The 23,800-nt window shown below is 36.5% G+C and overlaps 1 protein-coding gene across 1 annotated transcript in view; it reads left to right on the top strand.

The window, feature by feature from the left end:
• LOC124552186 (calcium-activated potassium channel slowpoke) overlaps positions 1–23,800 on the top strand; it is an 881,186-nt gene that overhangs the window by 458,037 nt on the left and 399,349 nt on the right. The window contains exon 14 of the mRNA XM_047126498.1: positions 15,470–15,544. Coding sequence (XP_046982454.1) covers positions 15,470–15,544 — 75 coding nt within the window. The remainder of the gene's footprint in view (positions 1–15,469; positions 15,545–23,800) is intronic.

Below are 23,800 nucleotides of genomic sequence, written 5' to 3'. Positions count from 1 at the left end.
GGTCTAGCCATATCTAAACAACAGAACACAGAGGAAAATATTAACAATGATACCACAGAAATAAAATAAGGGTTTGAATAAGGAAACATTAGCCAAGTTGTGCTACAAGGTTCGGTACTTGGCACACTCCTGTCCTGAAACAATTTAAATGACTTACCACATACAATGAAAGGCTGTTCAAAAACACTGATTTTTGCTAATGATGGAAGTATACTGATAAACATCTTAGACTTGTCCATATAAGAAAAAACCAGGAGGATAGTGGAACATGCTCACAACTGATTCACAACAAACTGTCACTCCGAAATTGATCTATGCAATCCCAGAAAAATAAAAGTACCAGACATAGCGATCAATAGACAGACAATAGCAGAAACTCTGTGTGTGATATTTGTAGGTATCCCTATGGGTATAAACTAAGGTGGCAGCAATGTATGGATAAGTTAGCCAAATATCTCAGTTCTATCTGCCTTGCACTTTAAAACATCTCTCATTATGTTGACATGCAAGTAAGATTGCTAGTGTATCTTGCATTGTTTGACTTTTAGAGTCCTATGGCATAATTTTCTGGGGAAATGCAGCCATAACCAAAAAATATTTGTACTATAGATACGTGGAGTAACAATATTAAATAAATTCAGTAACCAAAAATCTTGCACAAGCCTCTTTAGGAACTTTGAGGTTCTAACACTCACTTACCAGCACATTTATTATCTGTTGGTATTTTTGATTAGTAATGGGAGTGAATTTAGAATCAACTATGATATTGACAACCACAGTACTAGAAGTGGAAATAATGGAATATCACAAATGGAATAACAGTATGAATTACGATACACTGCTATTCAACACATAGAGGAGGCACTGAGTGGCAGACAGGCACATTTAAAAGTAAAGTACTGGATAATATTCAACTTTCAAATGAAGAAATAAACATTCATACAACAATGTTAGGAAAGGATAGATTGCTACTCACTGTAAAGATGATCCATTGACTTGCAGACAGGCACAATGAAAAGATTGTTACACATTGATAGCTTTCAGCCAAAGCCTTTTTCAGCAAAGGAAATACAAACACACACAAGCAATCTGAGTTCACACACACACACACACACACACACACACACACACACACACACACACACACACACATGACCACATCCACCAGGAGCTCCAACTGGAATGTGACTGTCACATAAATAGAGGTGTGGAGAGGGATGGGGGAGGGCAAGATACAGCAGGTTACAGGTGGAGGGATGGAGGGAGAGAAGAGCAGTGCCTGATAGGGACTGCAGTCACTAGAGACTGCCAGGTGCAAATGGCAGGAGATGTGGTGCGGTGTGGTGTGGGAGGGGGGGGGGGGGGAGGCTGCTGGTGGAAAAAGAGAGATGAAAGAAGGGGAAAGGATGGACAAGTATATCACATTGACAGAGGGTGGCACGCAGAGAGATTGAAAGAATGTGAAATGGGTGGAGGTGATAGGACAAAGTGGCGTGAACTGTTGGGTGGCAGGCGTAGGGACTTTAGATTACCATAGGTCAAGGCTGATAATTTTGGGGGCAGAGAATGTGTTATAAGGATAACTCCCATCTGCACTGGTTAGAAAAGATGGTGATGGAGGGGAGGAGCCAGATGTCCTGGGTTGTGAGGCAGCCATTGAAATATAGCAGGTTATATTCAGCTGCATTTTGTGCCACAGAGTGATCTAGTTTGTTCTGGGCCACAGTTTGGTAGTGGCTGTTCATCCTGGTAGTCATACAAAAATAAAAAAGCAGAGCTGGTATGTGACTCAGCTGCCTCCAAAGGTGGTCTGGCCTCTGATGGGGCAGGATAAACCTGTGACAGGACTGGAATATGGTGGGTAGTTTAGGCAGGTTGTGCACCTGGATCTTTCAAAAGGGTGTGATCCCTGTGGCAAGGGGTTTGGATTGGGAGTGGCAGAGGGATAGACTAGGATGTTTTGGAGGCTGGGGAAGGGGGGGGGGGAGTGACAAAACACCACTTTATGAGGGAAGAGGAAGATCTTTGGTGGAATGTCCTTCATTTCAGTGCATGATGACAGATAATGAAAGACAAAGGATGTGTTTCAGTTGTTCCATTCCAGTCTTTTACTGGATGACAAAATGTATCTACAGACTAGGTCTGGGACAAAGTGTCTGTCTGTGAAGGCTTTGTTAAGACCGTCAGCATACTGGGAAAGGGAGTTCTTGTCACTGCAGGTAAGCTGTCCCTGGATGGTAGGACTGTATGGGAGGAATTTTTTCATATGGAAGGGATGTCAGCTGTCAAAATCCAGATAATGTGATTTTGGTGATTTAATGTGGACAGAGGTATGGATGGAATCATTAGAGAGGAGGTAGTCAACATGTAGGAAGGACGCACGCTGAGTTGAGAAAGACTAGTGAAATGGATGGGAGAGAAGGTGTATAGGTTCTGAATGGATGGCCATGGGTCCATATCGTGAAGATATCATCAGTGAACTTGAACCAGATTCTGGGTTCAGGGTTTTGGGAGTCTACGATGATTATCCTCCAGATGGCCCATAGATGGGTTGGCATAGAGGGGTGCCATGTTGTTCATAATCGCTCACCCACATTATTATTTTCTTATTCATTGTTAGTCCTAGTCTTGCATTACTCCTTTTTGACTTTGGGTTGATAAACCTGGATCACCAGATCATAAGTCATGGTCTCACTGCCACTGCCCTTCACTAATTCACATTTTATCTATTTTAAACTTATCCTCATCTCTTTTTGTATTCTCTAATTTACCTACCTCATTAAAAGATTCCATACTTTGAACTTTAGAACGCCAGGTTTGTCTTCCTTGATAACAAAATCCTCTTGTGTGGTCACATTTTGGAGAACGGAAAGGGGGACTATTTTGTCTCTGAAATATTTTACCAAAAAGCATGTTTGAAAGCTTAATGTAGGTATTTCTCAAAGAAAATAGAAATTTATTTCTGTAAATGAAGAGTTCTATTTACAATATATATTACATGTCAAGCAAGTTAACAATGAATGCTGTTACTTGGCATGTAGCCAGTAGTAATTTTCGGTCTTTGAATCTAGATATCTGAATAATTTGTAGAAATAGTGACTAATGAGCTGTATTTTCAATTTTCTTTGTAATTTGTAGGGATTCTCAATTTCTTGTTTTATGCTAGGTGGGAGCTTATTGAATGCTGTCTAAGTTAAAATTATATATTGTGATGATGTAAATCACACTTAAACTGAAATTGATATTTGTTATTGACAACAAATACCATTTTGGAGTAAATGTAGTGGGATCTGAGTGTAAGAACATCAATATGCTTAAAAAGGCTTCTATAAAAATGCAGTTACCTACTTTACACAATATTCTTACTGCTCACAGAAGATGAATAAATATTTTATTTAACATAGTTGCACTGCCACAGAAGATATTTAAATAAGACAACAGGAAATGAAGACATGAAAAATAAACCAACACTCATGTTTTAGTTTAAAAAAAAGTGAGATACATTCCTGCATTAAAACCATGGTGTACTGAATTTCTTTGTCATAACTAAATATTGTTTTGTTGTCTAACTTAACTCCAAGGAGCACATAAAAATTCAAAATGAATATGGTGACTATGAAAGACTGTAACCACTGAATACATGACGTTCTATAAATAAATATACAAATATCTTAAAAAGAAGTGCAAAATTTCAATTCTTACACAAGCACAGTAAACTGGAATCCAGAACATGCCCAATAAAGCATAAATCAAAGTCTTCCAACAATTGGATCACTCATTTGTGTGTGTTTGTCAGTGGGGGGCACAATTCCAAAACTCAAAATGTAAATGTTAATGCACTCACATTGATTGTTTTAGTAGGTATGGTGTGAATTGGATTATTGTGTAGATGTACATATGAACATGGGGGGTCTTATAGAACACCAATAAAGTGTGTTAAAAATTGAACTTTCTGTTACTTTCTCTGGAATTAAATCAGGGGTGTCCAGCCCAGGGCCCACATTCTGCATGCCACCGAAACTGAGTCTCAAGGTGGCCCAAGAAATTAGCATCTATCAAATGATCACTAAAAAAACTTCCATAACATTTCATTTGTGTAAAATTATGATAAACTGAATAATTTCAATTTGAAACTCCTGGCACATGATGCTATTATGTTATTTGTCTGTCAACCCCCTTCCCATTTTTATTCAGTGATTATTGCTTTTGCTAAGTGTATTATGTGTGGCCCAAAAGTACTTGTCTCCTTCCAGTGTGGCATAGGTAAGCTAAAGAGTTGGATACACTGGCATTAAATAGTTATAGCAGTTTGTAATTCCTATATTCATTTTGAATGTCTCTGTGTATCGGCTACTGTTCTAGCAGGTTATTTTTGCTTGTTTAAAACATATCATAAGAACAGGAATAGAAACAAAAATCATTTTATTTTATGGCCAATTACAGTATAATATTTTTGCCAGTTTCATAGTTATATTTTCCAAATTTCTGTTATTTTCTGCCAGTTTTGGCATTATATTTTTGCCAATTTTTACATTAGTTCTCAGCAGCTTATTTTCGAAGTACCACATTTTCCTTATTTTTTGTCTTATTTAATTCATTTTCAATGTTACACTTAAAATGAAAATATACCTATCAATTACATTTAGTTATTGACATCACAGATCACATTTATTTACATTATTGAAAAAGATTTTTTGTAAATCTAATCAATCAAAGAAAAAACATTATGCTGCTAATCTGTCTTCACTTCACTGTAATGTGGAAACAGTTGTCTGTAGTCTAAATTTGAGAGTGGAACATAAGCTGCCTTCAGTGCAACATCAGACATTTGAGATTGTCCAAATATCCTTCTGGCATAAAAAGTTGCTTTTACACTAGATTATTAAGGGCTTTGTATTCTTTTAGAATATTGTACATGATGGAGACTTGCCACCTAGGCACACATAGCAGACTCTTTGCCCTTTCAGCATTAATATAATTTAGTCCAGTCAACGAAGGAAAATTAGGGAAAAAATTTCACATATTCGCAAACTTTTGTACAGTGGTAGGGGAAAGTGTCATAAATAACATACAAATAATACCCCACATGTGGGGTGTGAGCCTTGGAGTGGGGGTGGGGCCATTTGTAGGCCACATTTTGATATTTTCTTGAATAACTCAAAAACTGTAGCTTCTAGTGAAAATGTTACCCAGTACAAAATTAAACTACATTAAATTTTCTACAAAAAAAGGTCCTATTCATTTTTTCTGTAGGACTGATAGTTTCAGTGATGCAGGGGATGGAAAAATCTTAAATTATTAAAGATAGTGTTTTAATTGTAAAAATTAATATTTAATGCCCATTGAACTAAGAAGTAGAAAATCTCATCTGTAATGTGTACATATCAGCAATCAACAACTGTATCATTATCATCATCATCTTGCAAATCAAGTAATGGTGCACAATTTGTAGACATACCATGGCATGCCCCACTTTTTACAGAACATATAATGCTGGCTTTTCTGCATCCACATCGCTGCCCACTTCCAGTATGAAAGCAGTCCATGAAGACATGAAGTGAAATGTATGAGGTACCATTTCCTCTGTCCTACTACAGAAGTTTTCACAAGTTGTAAAAACAGAACTATCTTATTCCTTGACTCACTGTCATAGCTGGCTGCTGTGGCTGAGTGGTTCTAGGCACTTCAGTCCAGAACCGTGCTGCTGCTATGGTCGCAGGTTCGAATCCTGCCTCAGGCATGGATATGTGTGATGTCCTTAGGTTAGTTAGGTCCAAGTAGTTCTGTGTCTAGAGGACTAATGACCTCAGATGTTAAGTCCCATAGTGCTTAGAGCCATTTGAACCATCAGTATCATAGCGGCAACTGTTTTTACAATTCTTTCCCATTCAGCTGGTTCATCTTTGAACTGAACTGAAGAATGAACAGTTCTCATCATGGTGGAACTGACCTTTCTGAGAAGAAAGCAACAACAGTTGTAGAGGATGACTAACAATCAATTTCCCTTGTAGCTGTCCAAGGCAGTGTGTAGAGATTCATGTAGATTATCTTTTTATGTGTAGATTTTTTAGTAATCTATATCTGTATATCCATATTCCATTTGGTGTTACTGCATTTCTGGAAAATAAACACTCTCCAGGTGTGTCTGCACACTGAGTCAACAGTGATTTATGAGACATGCTGTGGAAGGGTTGGTATGATTGTAAAACAATGTGTAGTTGTTTCCTGTGATGTGGTGGTGTAGAGAGAGTGAGGTCTCACTCATTCACTGTTCATTTTGCAGAGCACAAATAAGGGAAACAAGTTACCTCATTCTGGCAACCTGCCTTCCCTCACATTTCTAGACTCCGGTCCCACTCCCTGTTGCTGCCACCCATCACGTCTCCAGCACACAGTTTATCCCTCAGTATGGCTCTACTATTGTTAGATATTACACAGTTATTCAATATTTGGTCTTAAGCCACTTCATTTAACAATAGACATTAATTTTATACCATTAAAACACTATTTTAAATAATTTGCAATTTTTTCCATATCCTGAAATGTAGAAACTATCGGTTCTAGAGAAAAAATGAATAGGATCTTTCCTGTAGGAAATTTATTGTTGTTTGATTTTGTAATGGGAAACACTTTCGTTAGAAGCTGCGGTATTCAAGCTGTTCAAGTAAAACGTCAAAAAGGACCTTTAAACGCAACCCAACCACAATGTTCAAACCCCACAGGTGGTGATTTGTTGTATGTTATTCATGACACTCCCCTCTATGTTGTTCATGATGCTCCACACCACCACTACTAAAATTGTGGCTACAGGAATTTTTTCTCCAATTTTCCCTTCTTTCGTCTTCATTGACTGGGCTAATTGATTATCATCCCATGGCTAAAATTAAAACCTAGTTCTGTAAAACAGAATGTATACATGGATTTGTGGGTATAATGGTTGTGAGCTTAATCTGACGGTGCAAGCCAGTCTTAGGTGTTTCCTACACCTCTTCCTGAAGTGTCCTCAGAGTCTTTCACAGCAGCATAACTGATTAAAATCTTCAAGCCGCATCAATTTGAATAAAGTTCTCAAACTTTTGATGGCTTGCTCTGCCACCATCATCAGGAGTAAAACTACTGACTGCTGGGGCTGGCATTATTTCCCACTTATATACCTATAATAATGGCTGCTAGCACCAGTCAGAGTGGGCCAAAATGGTATGTGCGTGGCAGCTCATAGTTGCTCTGGCCGGCCACATGTCTGAGTGATGTCGCAACTGTCATTGCTTTCTTTTGACATCCAAAGCCAGCCACCATGCCCTACTCAGTGTTTAGTCCTGGTCTCTGCTGAAATTGTTGCTGTTCATTCTAATCTCAGCCACCTCTTTTGTAATGGAGTCCCAGTATGTTGACTCGTGAGCCAAGACCCTCATGTTCTCAAACTATATTTTGTAGCTCTTTTCAAGGCAATGCTCAGCTAAGGCCAACTCGTCAAGCTCCCTTTGCTTAATATGGCTCTTGTGCTTGATACAATGATCTGCAACTGGATCTGTCCTATGTAGATGCTGCCGCACTTGCAAGGGACGCGATACACAGTGGGCACACGAAGAGCTACGTCATCTTTAACAGGGTGCAACATATCTTGTACCTTGGGGGCAAGCCAGAACACTGGTCTCGATCCCCATCTCTGCAGTGCTCATCTTAACTTGGTGCTTGTTGCCCCACAGTACAGCAGGAAAGCCGCCAGCTTGACTTCTTCTGCCGATTCACAAGGCATCCTTGTTCGGTGACACTTGAAAGCATTTGCAATGTGTCCTTTGCTGCAGCCATTCTCCTTGAACAATGGATGCTTAATGTTTCTAGGGAGGTGGGAGCAGCAGTTTCAAATGTGGCATGGGCCCTTGCATCCCCTGACATCACTTAGACCCACAGGGGGGCCAGAGATGCTATGAACTACCCAACTCACCTTCTACACATGCGTCATTTTAGCCACCTCTAATTGGTGCCAGCACCCATAACTGTAGGTATATAAGTGGGATATAATGCCAGCCCCAGTAGTCAGTAGTTTTACTCCTGATGACAATGGCGGAGCTAGCCATTGAAAGCTCAAGAATTTTAAACGAAGAAGATTTTATTCAATCTGCCTGAAGTATTTTACCCTTCATATTTCTTAAAAGCCTACCGATTTAATCACTAATAACCCATTTCCCACAGTAATGAAGCAATCTTCACTTTTAACTTTGGAAATAACTAATGATTTTATCTGGTGACATCGCACTTCCTAATATTTTTGAACAACAAATTATACCTAATAGTACACAAGTATATATATGAATAACATCAAACAATGTACTTGAGAATCATAAACATGTAAATCAATGTGACACCCACTCGGTTTACTTCTGTCAGTGAATCAGAGCACAGGATGTGTAACTTTATGCAGGTGTGTTTCTAACAGAAACTGAGAATTTTTTCCCCAATATTTAGGTTATTTGCGGTAACAGTGTGATCTGTTATGTAGACCAGGTCCTACATTGGATAAAAATGTCATCAGATAACATGTTAATTAATGTTTTTGCCCAACTAAAGTGTCGTATTTGATATTTTTCATTTCTGTGCTTTCATACCACAAACATGTGTTGTTTAATTGATGCACTAGTTTTCTCAGAAACACGTAGTTTTTTGTACAATAGTTTGTGTAAAAATGTATCGGGAAGTGCCACATTGACACCAAACTTACTAGAATAGATATTGTTGGGGTAGGACATTTTCATTTGATACCATATCTACGTGCATAAATCTTTCCTCGACAAATTGACTGTCATAGTAAGATCACACACAGTTTACATCATTATGAAAAAAATAGTCCAAATCCAATATCAGCATTCAGTAGCTATCAGTTACCAATATTAGTAAACTGCCCCTCAGATTTAAGACATTTCTACATGGGAACAGAGAAAAATGCCAGATTTCTTGACAATTTGAAAAAACTGCCAGTTTCACGTTACATTGGTAAAAATTGTAGATTTAATGTAATTTTTAATTTTATTGTTTACATAAAATTTTTCTGTGAGACTAAAACTATTTGCTGTGAACCAGTTGTTGGTCTGGACATTGTCATCTAAGTTGTGTCTGCTAAGGTTGAATTTGGACCCTTGATAAGTATTCTTGTGTCATCAGCATACATTACAGTTTTTGAACCATTATTTGGAGTCATTGGAAGACAAGTAACGTAACTTAAGAACAAGAGGGGACACAGTATTGATCCTTGTTACTTTCATTCCTGTGACACTGCCTATCAGTATGGCACTCTGATTTGTTTTGTGAAGATAAGACTCCATTCATACAAATGGAAGGATACCATTATCCCTTAAAACCTTAGGTTTTCAGTTGTATCTTTTGATCCACACAAAGGCTTTGGTAAAAATCACAAAATCTACAAACAGAATAATTTTTCTTATATTTCTCTCCCAGAACTTTATCAGTTGAACCTTTTTTGCTCTCTTTGTGGTGAATCTATTACAAAAACCAAACTGCCATTGAAATGCAGCTACCAGGTACTCCTCAGACAAATGAGGAGTACTCCATGATAGGGAATTTTCTCAAAAACTTTTGAAAATTGTGATAGCATTGGATTGGGTCTGCAGTCAGAGATAATTTGCTTATATGTATTTTTTGGTAAACCCTCCAGCAACTGTACACTTGTGAAAGTGATCAGCAGCTCTTGGGAGCAAAGGCATTCACTGGAATGCAAAGTGACCACCATAGTTGTGTTCAATGAAATGGAGGGATGCTCAGAAGAACACTGAAGCAAAAGGTTTCCAAACTGGTAGCCAGCGAAGACATCTTATGAAATATTTTTGGACTGGAGTTCTATTCAGGCTTGTGATAAAGTGAAATAAGTTATAATTGCACATATATTAGACACATACTTTTAGCATATAGATGAAAGGTAGTTTAACAGAATTGAAGAATGAGCCCAAAAACAGTTAGCACAAAAGATAAATTAATTGCTAAATAATTCCTTTCCAAATTGTAGTTACTTCTAGTGTTGGCAGTTTGTGCAAATTGTTGGACATACATACAAATTGTTGGACATACAGAATTCTGACTGTAATCAAGTTTATCATCACCTTTACAATGTGCCTGAAATTAATCTTGCATCAGCTGGCCAACAAGTGTGATTTTGGTCAAAGTCTATAAATGTGCTATTATTAAAATGAAACATATATCTAGCACATATTGGATGCTTCTTTAAAAACCCACTACAGCATGTTTTGTTCACCATTATTAACAGTACTAACATCTTTCCATGACAGTTTGCATCAGATGAGTTGTCAATCTGAGCATATTCACTAAAAACAAAGATGATGTGACTTACCAAGCGAAAGTGCTGGCAGGTCAATAGACACACAAACAAACACAAACATAAACACAAAATTCAAGCTTTCGCAACAAACGGTTGCTTCATCAGAAACGAGGGAAGGAGAGGGAAAGACGAAAGGATGTGGGTTTTAAGGGAGAGGGTAAGGAGTCATTTCAATCCCGGGAGCGGAAAGACTTACCTTAGGGGGAAAAAAGGACAGGTATACACTCACACACACACACACACACATATCCATCCACACATACACAGACTGGGGTCTGTGTATGTGGTGTCTGTGTATGTGGTGTCTGTGTATGTGTGGATGGATATGTGTGTGTGTGTGTGTGTGCGAGTGTATACCTGTCCTTTTTTCCCCCTAAGGTAAGTCTTTCCGCTCCCGGGATTGGAATGACTCCTTACCCTCTCCCTTAAAACCTACATCCTTTCATCTTTCCCTCTCCTTCCCTCTTTTCTGATGAAGCAACTGTTTGTTGTGAAAGCTTGAATTTTGTGTGTATGTTTGTGTTTGTTTGTGTGTCTATCGACCTGCCAGCACTTTCGTTTGGTAAGTCACATCATCTTTGTTTTTAGATATATTTTTCCCATGAGCATATTCACTGATTTTTATATGAGAGTTGGAATTAAAGAATAGTGTATTATGACTGAATCCTTAACTAAAGTTAATTTATAAATAGATACATTTATTTGTCAGCAGAGTATGTGCAAATCTTACCTATTTTATGGATAGAAGTTTGTGAACTCCATGGAGTTTTGGAACTATCAAAGAAAAGTAGTGGCAATTTCAAGGTCAGTCAGATGGCTCAGCTAAGAGTACTGCACATGAGAGACTGAAACTGCATTTGAACTCTTAGTCCATCATACTGTTTTAAATTGGTTTAAAGGTTCATATACATGTATACTCTATCCTGCGCAAGCTTCTTCATCTCCCATTACCTACTGCAACCTACATCCTTCTGAATCTGCTTGGTGTATTCGTCTCTTGGTCTCCCTCTACGATTTTTACCCTCCACACTGCCCTCCAATACTAAATTGGAGATCCCTTGATGCCTCAGAACATGTCCTACAGAACATCAAACCAGTCTCAGGACTGAAGACCACAACAACAACAACAGTACATTTATACTAAGATGTACGGTTAATTCTTCCATCGAGGCTGGTTATTATAGTTGTTGCATCAAATCGAAATCCTCCTGTTACTGGTTGTAATATGCCTCTCCAATACTGTGTTTTCAATTGCTTGTCTTTTGACTGATCTTTACTAATAATTTCGAAGTGGTTGCAGAAAGGGCATATCCGCATACTAATACATGAAGTTTTTGCACAATTGATTGTCTTGATGTTGTCTTCATTGGCTTCTTCAGAGGCATGATAATGTCTACAGGCTGGCTTAGTGTGTAAAAAAATAAACTGATGAATCAAATGTGAAATATCTAGTAATTCTGAAATTACAAAACTGAAGTGTGGTATTTTTATATGTATTCCAAAACTTTTCACCCACTATAATCACAGTTTGACCAAATAATTTGAACAATAAGTCTGCTTTATGCAGCCTTACGTTAAGACTTCAGCACCATTCACCATAACTTTATGCCAAGTCTGTATATGATTGGGGGAGGGGGAACAGGAGTAATATAGGTCTACAAAGCAAAGAGTTTGAATCTTTGTCAGAGACTATAACTGATACATATTTAGCAAAATTTAATAGAATTGAATTTACAAAATTTTATGATAAAACTTCATTATTGTTCTAAATACATGGAATATACATATTTAAGCAATAAATAACTTATTTCTGTGGACATAATTTTTATGACAACTTTTCTTTTTGTGAAGAAAGATATCAGTACCTGCTGGTATCATAGAATTCACTGTATTTCTTGAGCTTGATTACATTACATGGCGAATCACTTAATTTTTTCACCTTTAAATTACAAAAGCAGATCATCCTTAAAAAGTGACACTTCCAGATGAGACCAAAAATAATCAACTAAAAATAAAGCTGAAAATTTAGATCACTTTCTAACCTCCACCAAGTTCTATTGCTCAGTTAAATCTTATTATATGGCAGACTATAATTTTCAAAAGATTCTTATGTGACAGTGTGTGATAAAAGTTTTGTTTAACACATGAAGGATTTTTTTTAAATGAACACTCTGTGATTTGACTGTATTTTTGTTTATTTAATTACAACCAAGATTTCAGCCTTTTACGCCATTTTCAAGTGACTGAGTTTATGTCATTAACACACATTGCAGGGAATCAAGCTCAAAATTGGCCATAAATTAAGAAAAATATTTTTATTGATTTATGGCCAATTATGAGCTTGATGTCCTGCAATATGTGTTAATGACATAAACTCAGTCACATGAAAATGGCATAAAAGGCTGAAACCTGGGTCATAATTACGTAAACAGCAATACAATCAAATTGTGGTGGGTTCATTTAAAAATTGTTGTTACTTTTGCTCAGAAACATCAAAAACTCTTCACATGAAGGAAAGTTAGAATAAATGAGTTTTCTCATTTAGGTAAGTGATTAATTTTTCAGCTTATCAGAATTTATCATATTTCTGTCCACAATCATTGTTCTTAATGGCACAGTTACCAAGTTGATGATTCCATACTGCAAGAGGATTTTAGAATTCATGTTTTTAATACACATTGTTTAAATGAAATGCATCAGGTATGACTTTTGATGTGTTCCACATATTGTATTCTTTCACACAGTCACTTAACAACAGTATTCAGTTTTGTTCAAAAAACGCTTCTCTTCTGTACAGATTTTGGAATGGGACTGCTGTCAAAAAATTACATGTAATGTGAGCTGAGAAATGGCACTCTCAAGTCATTCAGCATTTGACATCATAAATATTTTCTAATGCAAATACATAATCATCATAGTAGTTTATTTGTGCAAATTATTGTTTCTTTTACTGTAATCATATTATTTTCATATAATTGCCTTTAAATGTGTAAATAATGACTCCATTTATATCAATATCAACATACTCCTGAGTAATTTAATGAAACCATTTGAATTTTAATTACACGTGTACATTTCAAACATTCAAAGGACATCATTTGTTTAGATTTACATGAAGTTAACAGTCAAGACATTACTTTACAAGTTTATTGTAATAATGTTGTTTTAAATTTCACACACTATATATACAGTGATGATTTCATTTTAAATAAAACATATTTTTTATGCAAAATACTAATTACTTTGGTTATGAAAGATATTAATTGTTAATACAACATGACACCAATGCTATATAGGTCTTTTTCTCCAACTAGACTACATATGAAGAAATTTACCAAAGACATAATGTACAATGTGTATGAAGTATCTCTAGTCTCAGAGAAGCTTGTACTCAGTGCGCGATTTTGCAGTATATGCATGGTATGCAGCAATTCCTTATCCAGACATCTATCACTGGAATAGACTTATCTTTATGAACGACTTGGAATAGTGCAGCATTTCACATGTGTTTCATACCACTTTTTGCCAGAATCATGTAAAACATTCTGTTGGTCACTGTTATAATCTTCAAGATGGCACTGCTGACTTCTTTCTTGGAGAAGCTCAGTCTCCTATATGTTACCAGTCTCACTAAACTTGAGTGTATGTGAGTGGGTTGTTGCTGCCCATGTGACAGAAGTGGTGGTAAGACTTCCTGGAACACATAAGCAGCATGTCATTCCATTGGCACCAGTTAATATTCTTAGCGTAAAATGTTTCGTGCTTAGTAAACAGGTCAGGGATAAGTGACAGCCATAAGAAATATGGTACAGAGTAAATCACATAAATAACTTTCTGCTGGGATTCTGTTTACATGGAATGAGAAAGGGACTCTGATTAGATGACAGAAAGAGACTGCAAAAATGTAAATAAATTAATGTGACAGAGTAACATCAAAGAGATGTTGGCATATAGATTGTTAACACTTCAGAGATATGCAATTTCTGCAAACAAAGAAGGAAGAAAAGGGGAAGGTTAGAATTAAAATTTTAAAAATCCTTCATGAATATATTTATCTTGGCTCTGGCATGGTTCCAGCTCTCTGGTGAGTGAGGGTCAGCTTATCTAAAGTTAATATTGTATATTCCCAATATTTATTTCTGTTTTCAACTTTTACCTGTGTATGTGGGCACCTGATTTTGCATGTTGTTATCCTGTGCCCAAATAAATATTCTTAATGTGTTGTACTACAGTCAGTGTGTTGATTTGTGCTTGCATTTTCTCAGTTAGATATAGAAAAACACAGAGGTTCTTATGAACATTGTTACTACCTTTCATTAGACTTTAACTTTACCTATTCTTGTGGCATGTTTATGACAGCTTGTACATTTTTATGAAACTGAAATACTTTTCTTAATTAGACAGAAAAATGTGTTGTCTGAAGATTTTGATTTTTGTTGTTTGCATATCAAATTACTGGATAGTTTTGTTATTAAATATTTCTAATATAACCAGAAGAAGTACTGAATGAAACAAAGCAGAAGTGACTTCTTATCTTAGTCTAATTGTATTGTATCCAAATTTTCTGTATAGTGATAGACTTTTAATATTTATGTGTTATTTGAGGAATAGTACTGATTTTTTAATGCATGGTTTTATCCTTTGGTAATGATATCAGGTAAACTTCCAGTCTCTTTGATGCAGTTTTATTTGGTGATTTGCTTGCAAGAGATAAATTAGAACATCACTTTATTGCTTTGTCATTTTTTTAATTACATCTTTTCTAATATCTACTAAAATTTGGATAAATTACTTGCTAAGATATATCTCCTGTATTTTGAAATTTAAAAAATTCTTTATTCACTCATGTATGTTAAAAATGTTCAATATTGAATCATAGTTTGAATAAGCTGCATCAATAAATATTTTTAGTAAGATAAATTCGCATTAGCTTCAGTATCCCGCTATTGATATGGTTTTACCTAATAGCATCTTTTGTCTTGGGAAAAACAGATGCTTTGCTGTATCTGCTTTCTCAGAGTGTTCCTTTTGACACTGCTGCCTGGATTAACAATTTTACATATGATAGTTATATTGCAGTTTAAAGGACTTTGCAGTATTTTCTTATTTCCCTGTTTGCAGATGTGGGGATGATGATGATGCAGTCAGGCATGGTGAAAGGTGGCTTGAATGCGACCTACCAGAACTATCTGGAGGGTAGGGCTTGCCTCTGCTCCTCTGCTTTCTCAATAACAAAAATAATATTTCAGATATTTAATACTGAGTTTTTTGTCTGTCCAGTTGTTGGTTGCCACCTGCGTTGTGTCCATTTGCTAGTTTCTTCCTTGCTGCCCGCAACGCTTGCCTCAACAGATGCCTTTGATTTGTACAGAAGAATGTGTCTCTTTTGAGTGCATGGCTCACTGACCATTATGTACTGACTGTATTGTAAGCACTGTGGCATTATAAGCCAAATTTGATAGCTGTAGTACAGGAATGGCGGTTTCAATAGCTTTTAAGCACGAACATCCCTTCCCTTAGAAACCTTGCCAAAGCAACAGTTCATTTGTTATACTTGATGCTTGTGTAAAGCTACATACTTATGCAATTAATTCTACTTTTAGTAATCATTAATTCACTATTTATTATACTTACAAACTGTGAAGATACTTTGTAATTTAACAAGTAGAAGAAGGTAAAATGCTCGCTTACCCATGTCAGTTCCAACTCTATATGAAAGTACGCATAAATATATTGTTGTAATGTATTTGACCCATATAGATCAGCAGAAACAAGAATTTCTTTAAAATTGTGTGTGTAGGTGTTTAAATCTGTGATTTGGTATCAATCTCACTGGACATTTGAAGTCTGAACGTTAAATAGTACATATGGTTGTGTTGGTTCCTTCTTAGGGACATTCAGATTGTTTTCTCAGTCCAGTTGTACATTGTGGTGGTTTTCTTTGACTACAATAACTTATCTATACTGCAGTGGATAGCAACTTCTTTGAATGAAAGCTCCTTCATCACAGTAATTACAACACGTATTTATGAATTATCATTCAAACAGAGTAATCAGAATATGCACATTCATACAAAAAACTGTTGTAATATCTACATTATGCTTCTTCATAAAAAAAGGTATGCAGTCTTACATTCATCAGTGGATCTTGGAGGCAGATTTTAAAATGGATGAGTGTGATTAATCACAAGTAAATTAAGTTGTAATTCTAGTATAAAAGAGATACATGGCATATTAATCAAGTAAATGAGCAATCACAGAGTACATTGTGGCATATTGAAGTGAACTGGACTGTACCAGTAACAGAAATGTGGTAGAAGTTCCTAATTTGTTTCACAACAATTAAAGTATTAATGGATTTCAGAATATCTGAGACTTCTATTATGAGATAAGTGTAGTAAATTCATTAAAAAGATTTCACACACAAAACAACAAAATATTCATGCAAAACCATAAAGTCCTTCATTTCTTAAATATTAATGAAAGAACATTTTACAAAATTGTAATGATGGAAAAAAAACTCTTCCACACAGTCTTGAAAAGTTTTGAAGTTTCCATGACACATTGGTTATTCATCTATGTATTGCATAAACGAATTTTTTTATGTTCCTTCACACATGTTAGTCAAAAGGACAGAGGTAAAGTGAAGATGCAGTGAATGGAAGTGGTCCTTCCTTAGCTTCATATGTCAAGGAGAAGGAGTCTGTCATAATAAATATCCAGTGCATGTTAAATAATTTAACTGAAAAATGCTGGAAGACCCCTTATGCATAAACCATATATTTTTCATTTTTTATTGGAAGGCATCCTGTAAGGAGTCTAGAGATGTGTTCTGAAACAAGTTCTTGTAGGCAGAAACTATAATTTATACTAGAAGAACATGGTACTAGCAGACAATCATGTATCCTTCCAAGCCAACACAGCTACTGTGCTGGTGTCTAGCCTAAGATATATCATGAGGATTTTCATCTGCCTACAAATACTGGTTATGAAAAACGTCATTTGCACATCTTCCAGATCATCTGTACACAGTACCGATGACCAAAACAACAGGCTGGTGTAGGTTCTTTTCTGGCCAGTGAAAAGTTGTCAAGCACTCTGCATGTGCTAAAGATGAATGTGTATAGATACATCAGTAGTTCATGTCATAATATAAGATTTGAGAAGATGTGATGTGTTGGTACTTGGTTCTTTGACAATGTGTGAAATAAACTCTTTCTGACATATGACCAGAGCTAATCTTATCCTGTGTCAGTAAATAACTGATGTTGCTGTTCTGTCTCTATGAAGTGTTGATAATCAAAAGCAAATATTGTATGAGTCAATTGTCCAAAATTGTGTTTTGATACAATTGTTTAGCTTCACATCCATTATCATTTGTGCGGCTCTTCATGAAAGTCATAAATGCCTGATCGTGAGAAGAATAACCCTCCATGGTTAAACAAGAGCTTATCAGGTTTCTCAATATTTCTTAATCTGTGAAATACACAGGTTTCTCAGTACTTCTTCATGTGTAAACTATACCAATTTTTCCGTAGCAACACACTGCGATCATGGATATAATGGGTGCAGTAGTCACTACCTTATCTTTCAAAATGAATTTTAGTTGTTAGCTACAAACACTTGTTGTGTTTCTCCCTAGAACACATTGAACAGAAACATTTACTATTACATCAAAAATGGTGAATGCATGGTCACATGGGAGAAATGAATGTGTGTCATGTGTGAGAAATCCAGCCCCAAAAGTTTATGAATGTGTTTCTCATATTTTCTACACGTGACAGCCACTTAAGTGACCAACTAAGCTTGCAGGACTTGGCATGAAATTCATTTTCTAATTATGAGAGTGTTGCCCTTTCTGCTCTTTTATTTAATCTATAAATGTTTATCTCTGCCTGTTATTAATGACAAAATACAATGGAAAATCTAGGATTGAATAACAATATGGAAAGAATAGACTGCTACTCACCACATGGAAGACAAATTGAGTGGCAGACAGACACATTGAAAAAATGACAGTTAAATATTAATAGCTATAGAACTAAGTCCTTCATCAGATATAGACAAAGCAAGAAACACTTGTGCATAACTCACACACACATTGCCACTGTTGTCTATGGGCACTAAGCCCTGACAGTGACTGTATCTGAGGTGAGCAGTGATCTTTGTTGGTTCATGTAGTGGAGGTACAGAACGGCTGCTGGGTAAGGTGGGGAGGGGGATAGCAGGGTAGCGGTCGGTGAAAATGCTAGTGCTGCCTTTGGGTGTGTGCAGGGGTATATTTGGAACGGAACAGTGGGCTGTTGGGTACAGCTATGGGAGGCTCTGCAGTGGGGTCAAAAAGGGAAGAAGAGAGAAGTACAAAAGTTATGTTCAAATAACTGACAGATGAAAACTGGTTACTGGACCCAGACTCACAACACAATCTTTGTCTTTTTTTATAAATGTTCTGCCAGATGAACCATCTGAAGAATCCTCTTTGCATGACCCATAGCAGTAATCTAGCAGTTCCAATATTGATAACCATATACACGGACTCCTGTAACAATGAGGCTGGTACATCATCCAAAAAAGAGTGGAGAATGGCTTATTCGTAACCAGTTGTGTGTTTGTGACCAGCAAAGTGATCATTTATGATAGTCTAACAGACACATGGATTCAATCACTTTCATGACATATTTGTCACATGCAAACAAAATTTGTAACTTCTGTTGACCATTTTAGTGGTAATATATTATGCATTGGATAATAGCTATGAATGCATGACTTAGTGTGCATCAGTAGAGTTGGCATAGCACTAAGATGAAAAATATGAAAAGCCCAAATTAAGTTTTACATTGTGGTACAAAACTGGTGTGTCCATTTGTTCATTGCAGAATCAGATTGATTCACATCAGGGGTAGCCCTAACAAAATGGAGAAGAAATAACTGTCACCCAATTTAAAACTCCATTATTTGGAGGCGATGAATTTAGAGAGCTATGAGCATTCCTCAGGCACATGAATTATCAGTTTACATGTAATAACATCAATTTATTTGTCAACGTTCAGATAATGTTTATTGATTTCTGAATAAAGACAGAAAACTGTAACTCTTGGCTACCAGTGACAGAATAAAAAATAATAGCACAGGGGTGCGAGGTACTAAACAAATAATTCAGTTGAGAGATCTCAGTTGCAACACTCAGTGCTCCTCCTCAGTTCAAACAACTCTCAACTCACCCAGCAAAATTTAAACAGTCTCACAACTTTACAGATTCTCTGACAAGTAATGAATGGCGTAGTCAACAAGATAGCCTGTTATCCCTTTGTACTTATATAAAGTGCATCAATAATTCCCTTGCTGATATAGTCTCTGACAAAATTATATTTAATGTCAACGTGTTCATTCTTTGATGCTCCCATGTTTCAAGTAAATGAATGCAAGAATCCTTAGGGTAGTTGACCTTGAGACCCATGTCAGTCAGTAGTTGAATTAGTCACAGAAATTCAGCTGCTGTTGTGGCCAAGGCTACATCTTCTGTTTTAGTTGGAGATAGGAGATTCAGCTTTGACATTTTGTTGTCCAACGAATAATATATCCATGGTCTTGCAAAAGGGATCCCCATGTAAACTTCCTGTCTTATCCACTGCCAAAACTTGCATCTGCATAGCAGAGAACCAACTCTGCTCCTCCTCTTTCATAGTGCAAACCAAAATTCAGCGTTCCTTTAATGTATCTTGTTACTTTTTAAAGTCCCTTCTAATGGCCCTCTCTTTGTTTGCTTTGGTATCTGCTGAAATAATTTACTGGAACAATCAGTTCTGGTCTTGTAAGCATAGCATACATCAAACAACCCACTGACAGACAAAATAGTTAAGATTCACCTATGTACTCTACACCATTATTCAGCAGTGGTCTGCTTTGCATTGTGGGTTTGGTCTCTGATGGTGTCTTAGCCAGGTTACAACCATTTATGTCAGCATGTTCCAGTAGTTTTCGAGCATGTATAGATTGACTTATAATCTTTCCATCATCTGACCTTTTGAAATCAGTGCCAAGAGGTTCTCCCATTTCTCGCTTGAAAAATCAATTTTCCAAAGCCCCATTTAATCTTGTTAATCTCTTCAAAGTTACTTGTAGTAGTTATAACATCATCTGTGTATAATATAAGATACACTCTGCTTTCTTCTAAAGTACCAACATACAGTCATCTGCCAGTGTTTGATTGTCTAAGGACACCAACTTTGACAGAACTATCAATTGTTGGATTACATGTATGAGAAGCCTGTTTCAGTCCATACAAGTCATTTTTGATTCGAAGATTTGATTATTTTGACTTGTGACATCTTGAGGTATCCTCAAGTAGATCTCTTCAAGTAGTTCCCCATCAAGAAAGGCATTTTTGACATAAATTTGGCATTAAATACAGCCTCCTCAATGATGATTGACACCAGTGTTCTCGACATAGCCAAACATGCAACAGGAGCATATATTTCATAGTAATCCTAACCCCTTCTCTGAGCACAGCCTTTGACTAGAAACCTAGCCTTATATGCCTTATATCTTTCAATATTTCCATCTTGATTTTGTTTAATTTTGAACACAAATTTGCTATCAGTTGATTTCTTCCCTGAATAGCACTCAGTCAAATCTCAAATCACAATAAATTCCAGTTACTTTTTCTTCATTGATCACATCCCTCCATCCATGTTGAGCATGTCTCCCTTGTATATCTTAATAGCATTCAGGACCATCAACAACAAATGACTCAGCATGCCAGGCCAGTACTGCGTAATTGTCAAATCATTCAGGCATCCTTCGGTCTCTGTTGCTGTGTCAAAGTGTTTTGTTCCTTTTCAGGTGTCCTGATCAAATCTCTCAAATTTCCTGTCTTCTTTCTTCTTTTTGTATGTTTTGTACTCTTCTGTCCTGTTTTTGTCTGTCCTGTTTTCATCTTCTCCTAAAAGCCACTGTTCACTAGCTATCCAGTTGAAAATAGATTCCATTTCATCAAAAATTGCACCCTCTCCTGAAATAAGTTCTTTCTGCTCTGGACACTAAAATCTATATATATTTGGATAGCAGCCAATAAAAATGGATCTAAGTGAACAAGTATCAAACTAACTAAATGTTCCTTTGGAATTTTTAAGGAAGCTGAACAACCAGAAGCCTTCATTTTCTTGAGGTTGGGTTTTGTCCCAAATCATTCAGCTGATGGTACTTTTCCTACCAAGGCTGCAGTTGGACTCCTACTTCTAATATAAACCATTGTCAACACTGCTTCTGTCCATAAACTCTCGTCAAGTTTGGATTTTGAAAGCTTACAGTGCACTTTATTCAAAATGGTGATATTTAGACATTCAGAAACCCCATTCAGCTGTGATGTATATCACTTTGTGAACTCAAACTAAATGGCCAAGTCTTCTCAGATAGTCTTCGGCTCATTTGATATATAATCATGCCCATTATCACAGTGAAGAGGACTTATTTTCTGATTAAATTGAGCTCTAGACATTACTTCAAAATTTTTTAAAAACTTTGGCACTTCTGACTTAGCTTCCAGAAAATATACACAGGCAAAATGAGTGAAGTCGTCAATAAATGTCAAAATGTACTTTTCATTTATCATATGAGATTGGAGTAACAGGTCCAGTTAGATCACTATGAGTATTTTCTAGTGGTCTGGTTCGTTCTACTTTTTGTGTTTTATGGGGCTGTGATGTCTGTTTCCCTTCAATACATGTAGCACAAAAATAATAATCTGACTTGTCAGATTTTTGGTTTATTTCATCACCTTGCATCTGCGACTTATGAATATGATCATAACTCAGATCTGCAAATGTTTCTGTTGGTGAAGCTGCGTGATGTTGATGTTCCTTTTTTATGTGTAAAGATTAGTATGTAGATGTCTGACTCACTCCTTTGTCCAATGGCAAGAGTCACACTGTTCTTTCAAATAATACCTTTACGGTTCTCAGAAACTACTCGCAGACCTTCTGATTCTATTTTTCATATTGTTTGTAGGTTATAGCAGAGTTCTGGATACCTGACAAAATATCCGTAATCAATATAAGAATATTCTTGCCATTTACACCACTCATAACTTCAATTTCATGACACACTTAGCATATAAAAATGTTCCAGACTTCACAATATTGATTTTAATTGGCTCTGGCAATCTTTTCACAATTTTCAATTGTATATTGCTATTTATTAAATGCTTTGTAGCTATGAAATCTAAATACCATTTAATTTCAGTTGAAGTTGCTGAGCTTTCATAACTAGCTGCAGGGAAACAGTAATTGTTCTCTTTTCCATCTTGATCATCAGCTGCTGCCCTTGCAGAGTTTTGTTTTGGTTTCTCTCCTTAGTTTTTCTTAGGTTTCTGCTGGTCTGATATTTTGTGTCCTTTCAACCCACAGCTATAAAAAGGAGAAACTATTAGTACCTCTGTTACCTGATTTAATACTATCACCAGTCTTAGATTTCTGTATTGGCTGTGGAAGAAAAGTTGATCCTCCTCATCCCACAAGGCAGTGGGTGCCATGCGCTCTACCTCAGAGGAACGTGTTGCCAATTTTGTTGTACCAAATAATCTTCTCCATTTTTGCTACCATTGATGTCTTAACCCGTAACTCTTGACCTGGGTTCTATGGTACACTCCGTAGGATTAGATCCCTGCATGGACTCAACCATCACTCTGGCCTATTGGACTGTAGGATGCCTATACCCACGATGTGAACTCATCAGACAAGAATTACTCAAGCTGAGGAACAGGGGAGGTGGTCTAGTCTACAGATTAATGATTTTGTAAGATGCTAGTAGAGATGTAAAATAGTCCAGATCAGAACAGATTCATGTATCATTCTGATGTGTATGTCAAGGGAAGGAAAATTTAGTTAGTTGGTACAGCAGTATTTTTACATTGAGATAGTGATATTTTTATGTTGGATGTATGAAAACATCAAGTGTATTTAATGACAGGACTGAAATGACACTCTTACAAAAAAAAAAAAAAGAAAGGATTGAACATGTCACAGTTCCATAGCTCTTGTCAATCCAAAGATTGGTTTGAACACCTCAGTGCTTTACTAGGCATAGTCCTGTAGGAGATGGTATGCCATTGCCTTCTTCTGACATTTGAACTGACTTGCCCAACCAGTTATAGGGAGACCTATCATTAAATACGATTTCAGAACCACAGTGGCACTTGACAATGTTCACATCAATAAGCATTGCCAGAGATGAAAGAAGTGACAAGTGAGAGATAAAAATCCTAGTATTGCCTGGGGATCAAACCAGAGACCTTTGTATTTGTAAACAGGCCCCTTACCACTGAGACACCAAGCCATACTATGGTTCCATATATTTATCAAAATCATGACAGTCAGTCTAATCTTAACAACATACAGGAGACAATTGTGGAAAATGTGTCTATCATAACAGTTAGCACTCAGATACTGGCAGCCA

Source organism: Schistocerca americana, chromosome 1 (genome assembly GCF_021461395.2).
Source record: "Schistocerca americana isolate TAMUIC-IGC-003095 chromosome 1, iqSchAmer2.1, whole genome shotgun sequence".
Taxonomy (NCBI): domain Eukaryota; kingdom Metazoa; phylum Arthropoda; class Insecta; order Orthoptera; family Acrididae; genus Schistocerca; species Schistocerca americana.
The sequence above is the reverse complement of the archived record's forward strand: the minus strand, read 5'-3'. Positions and strand labels throughout refer to the sequence as shown.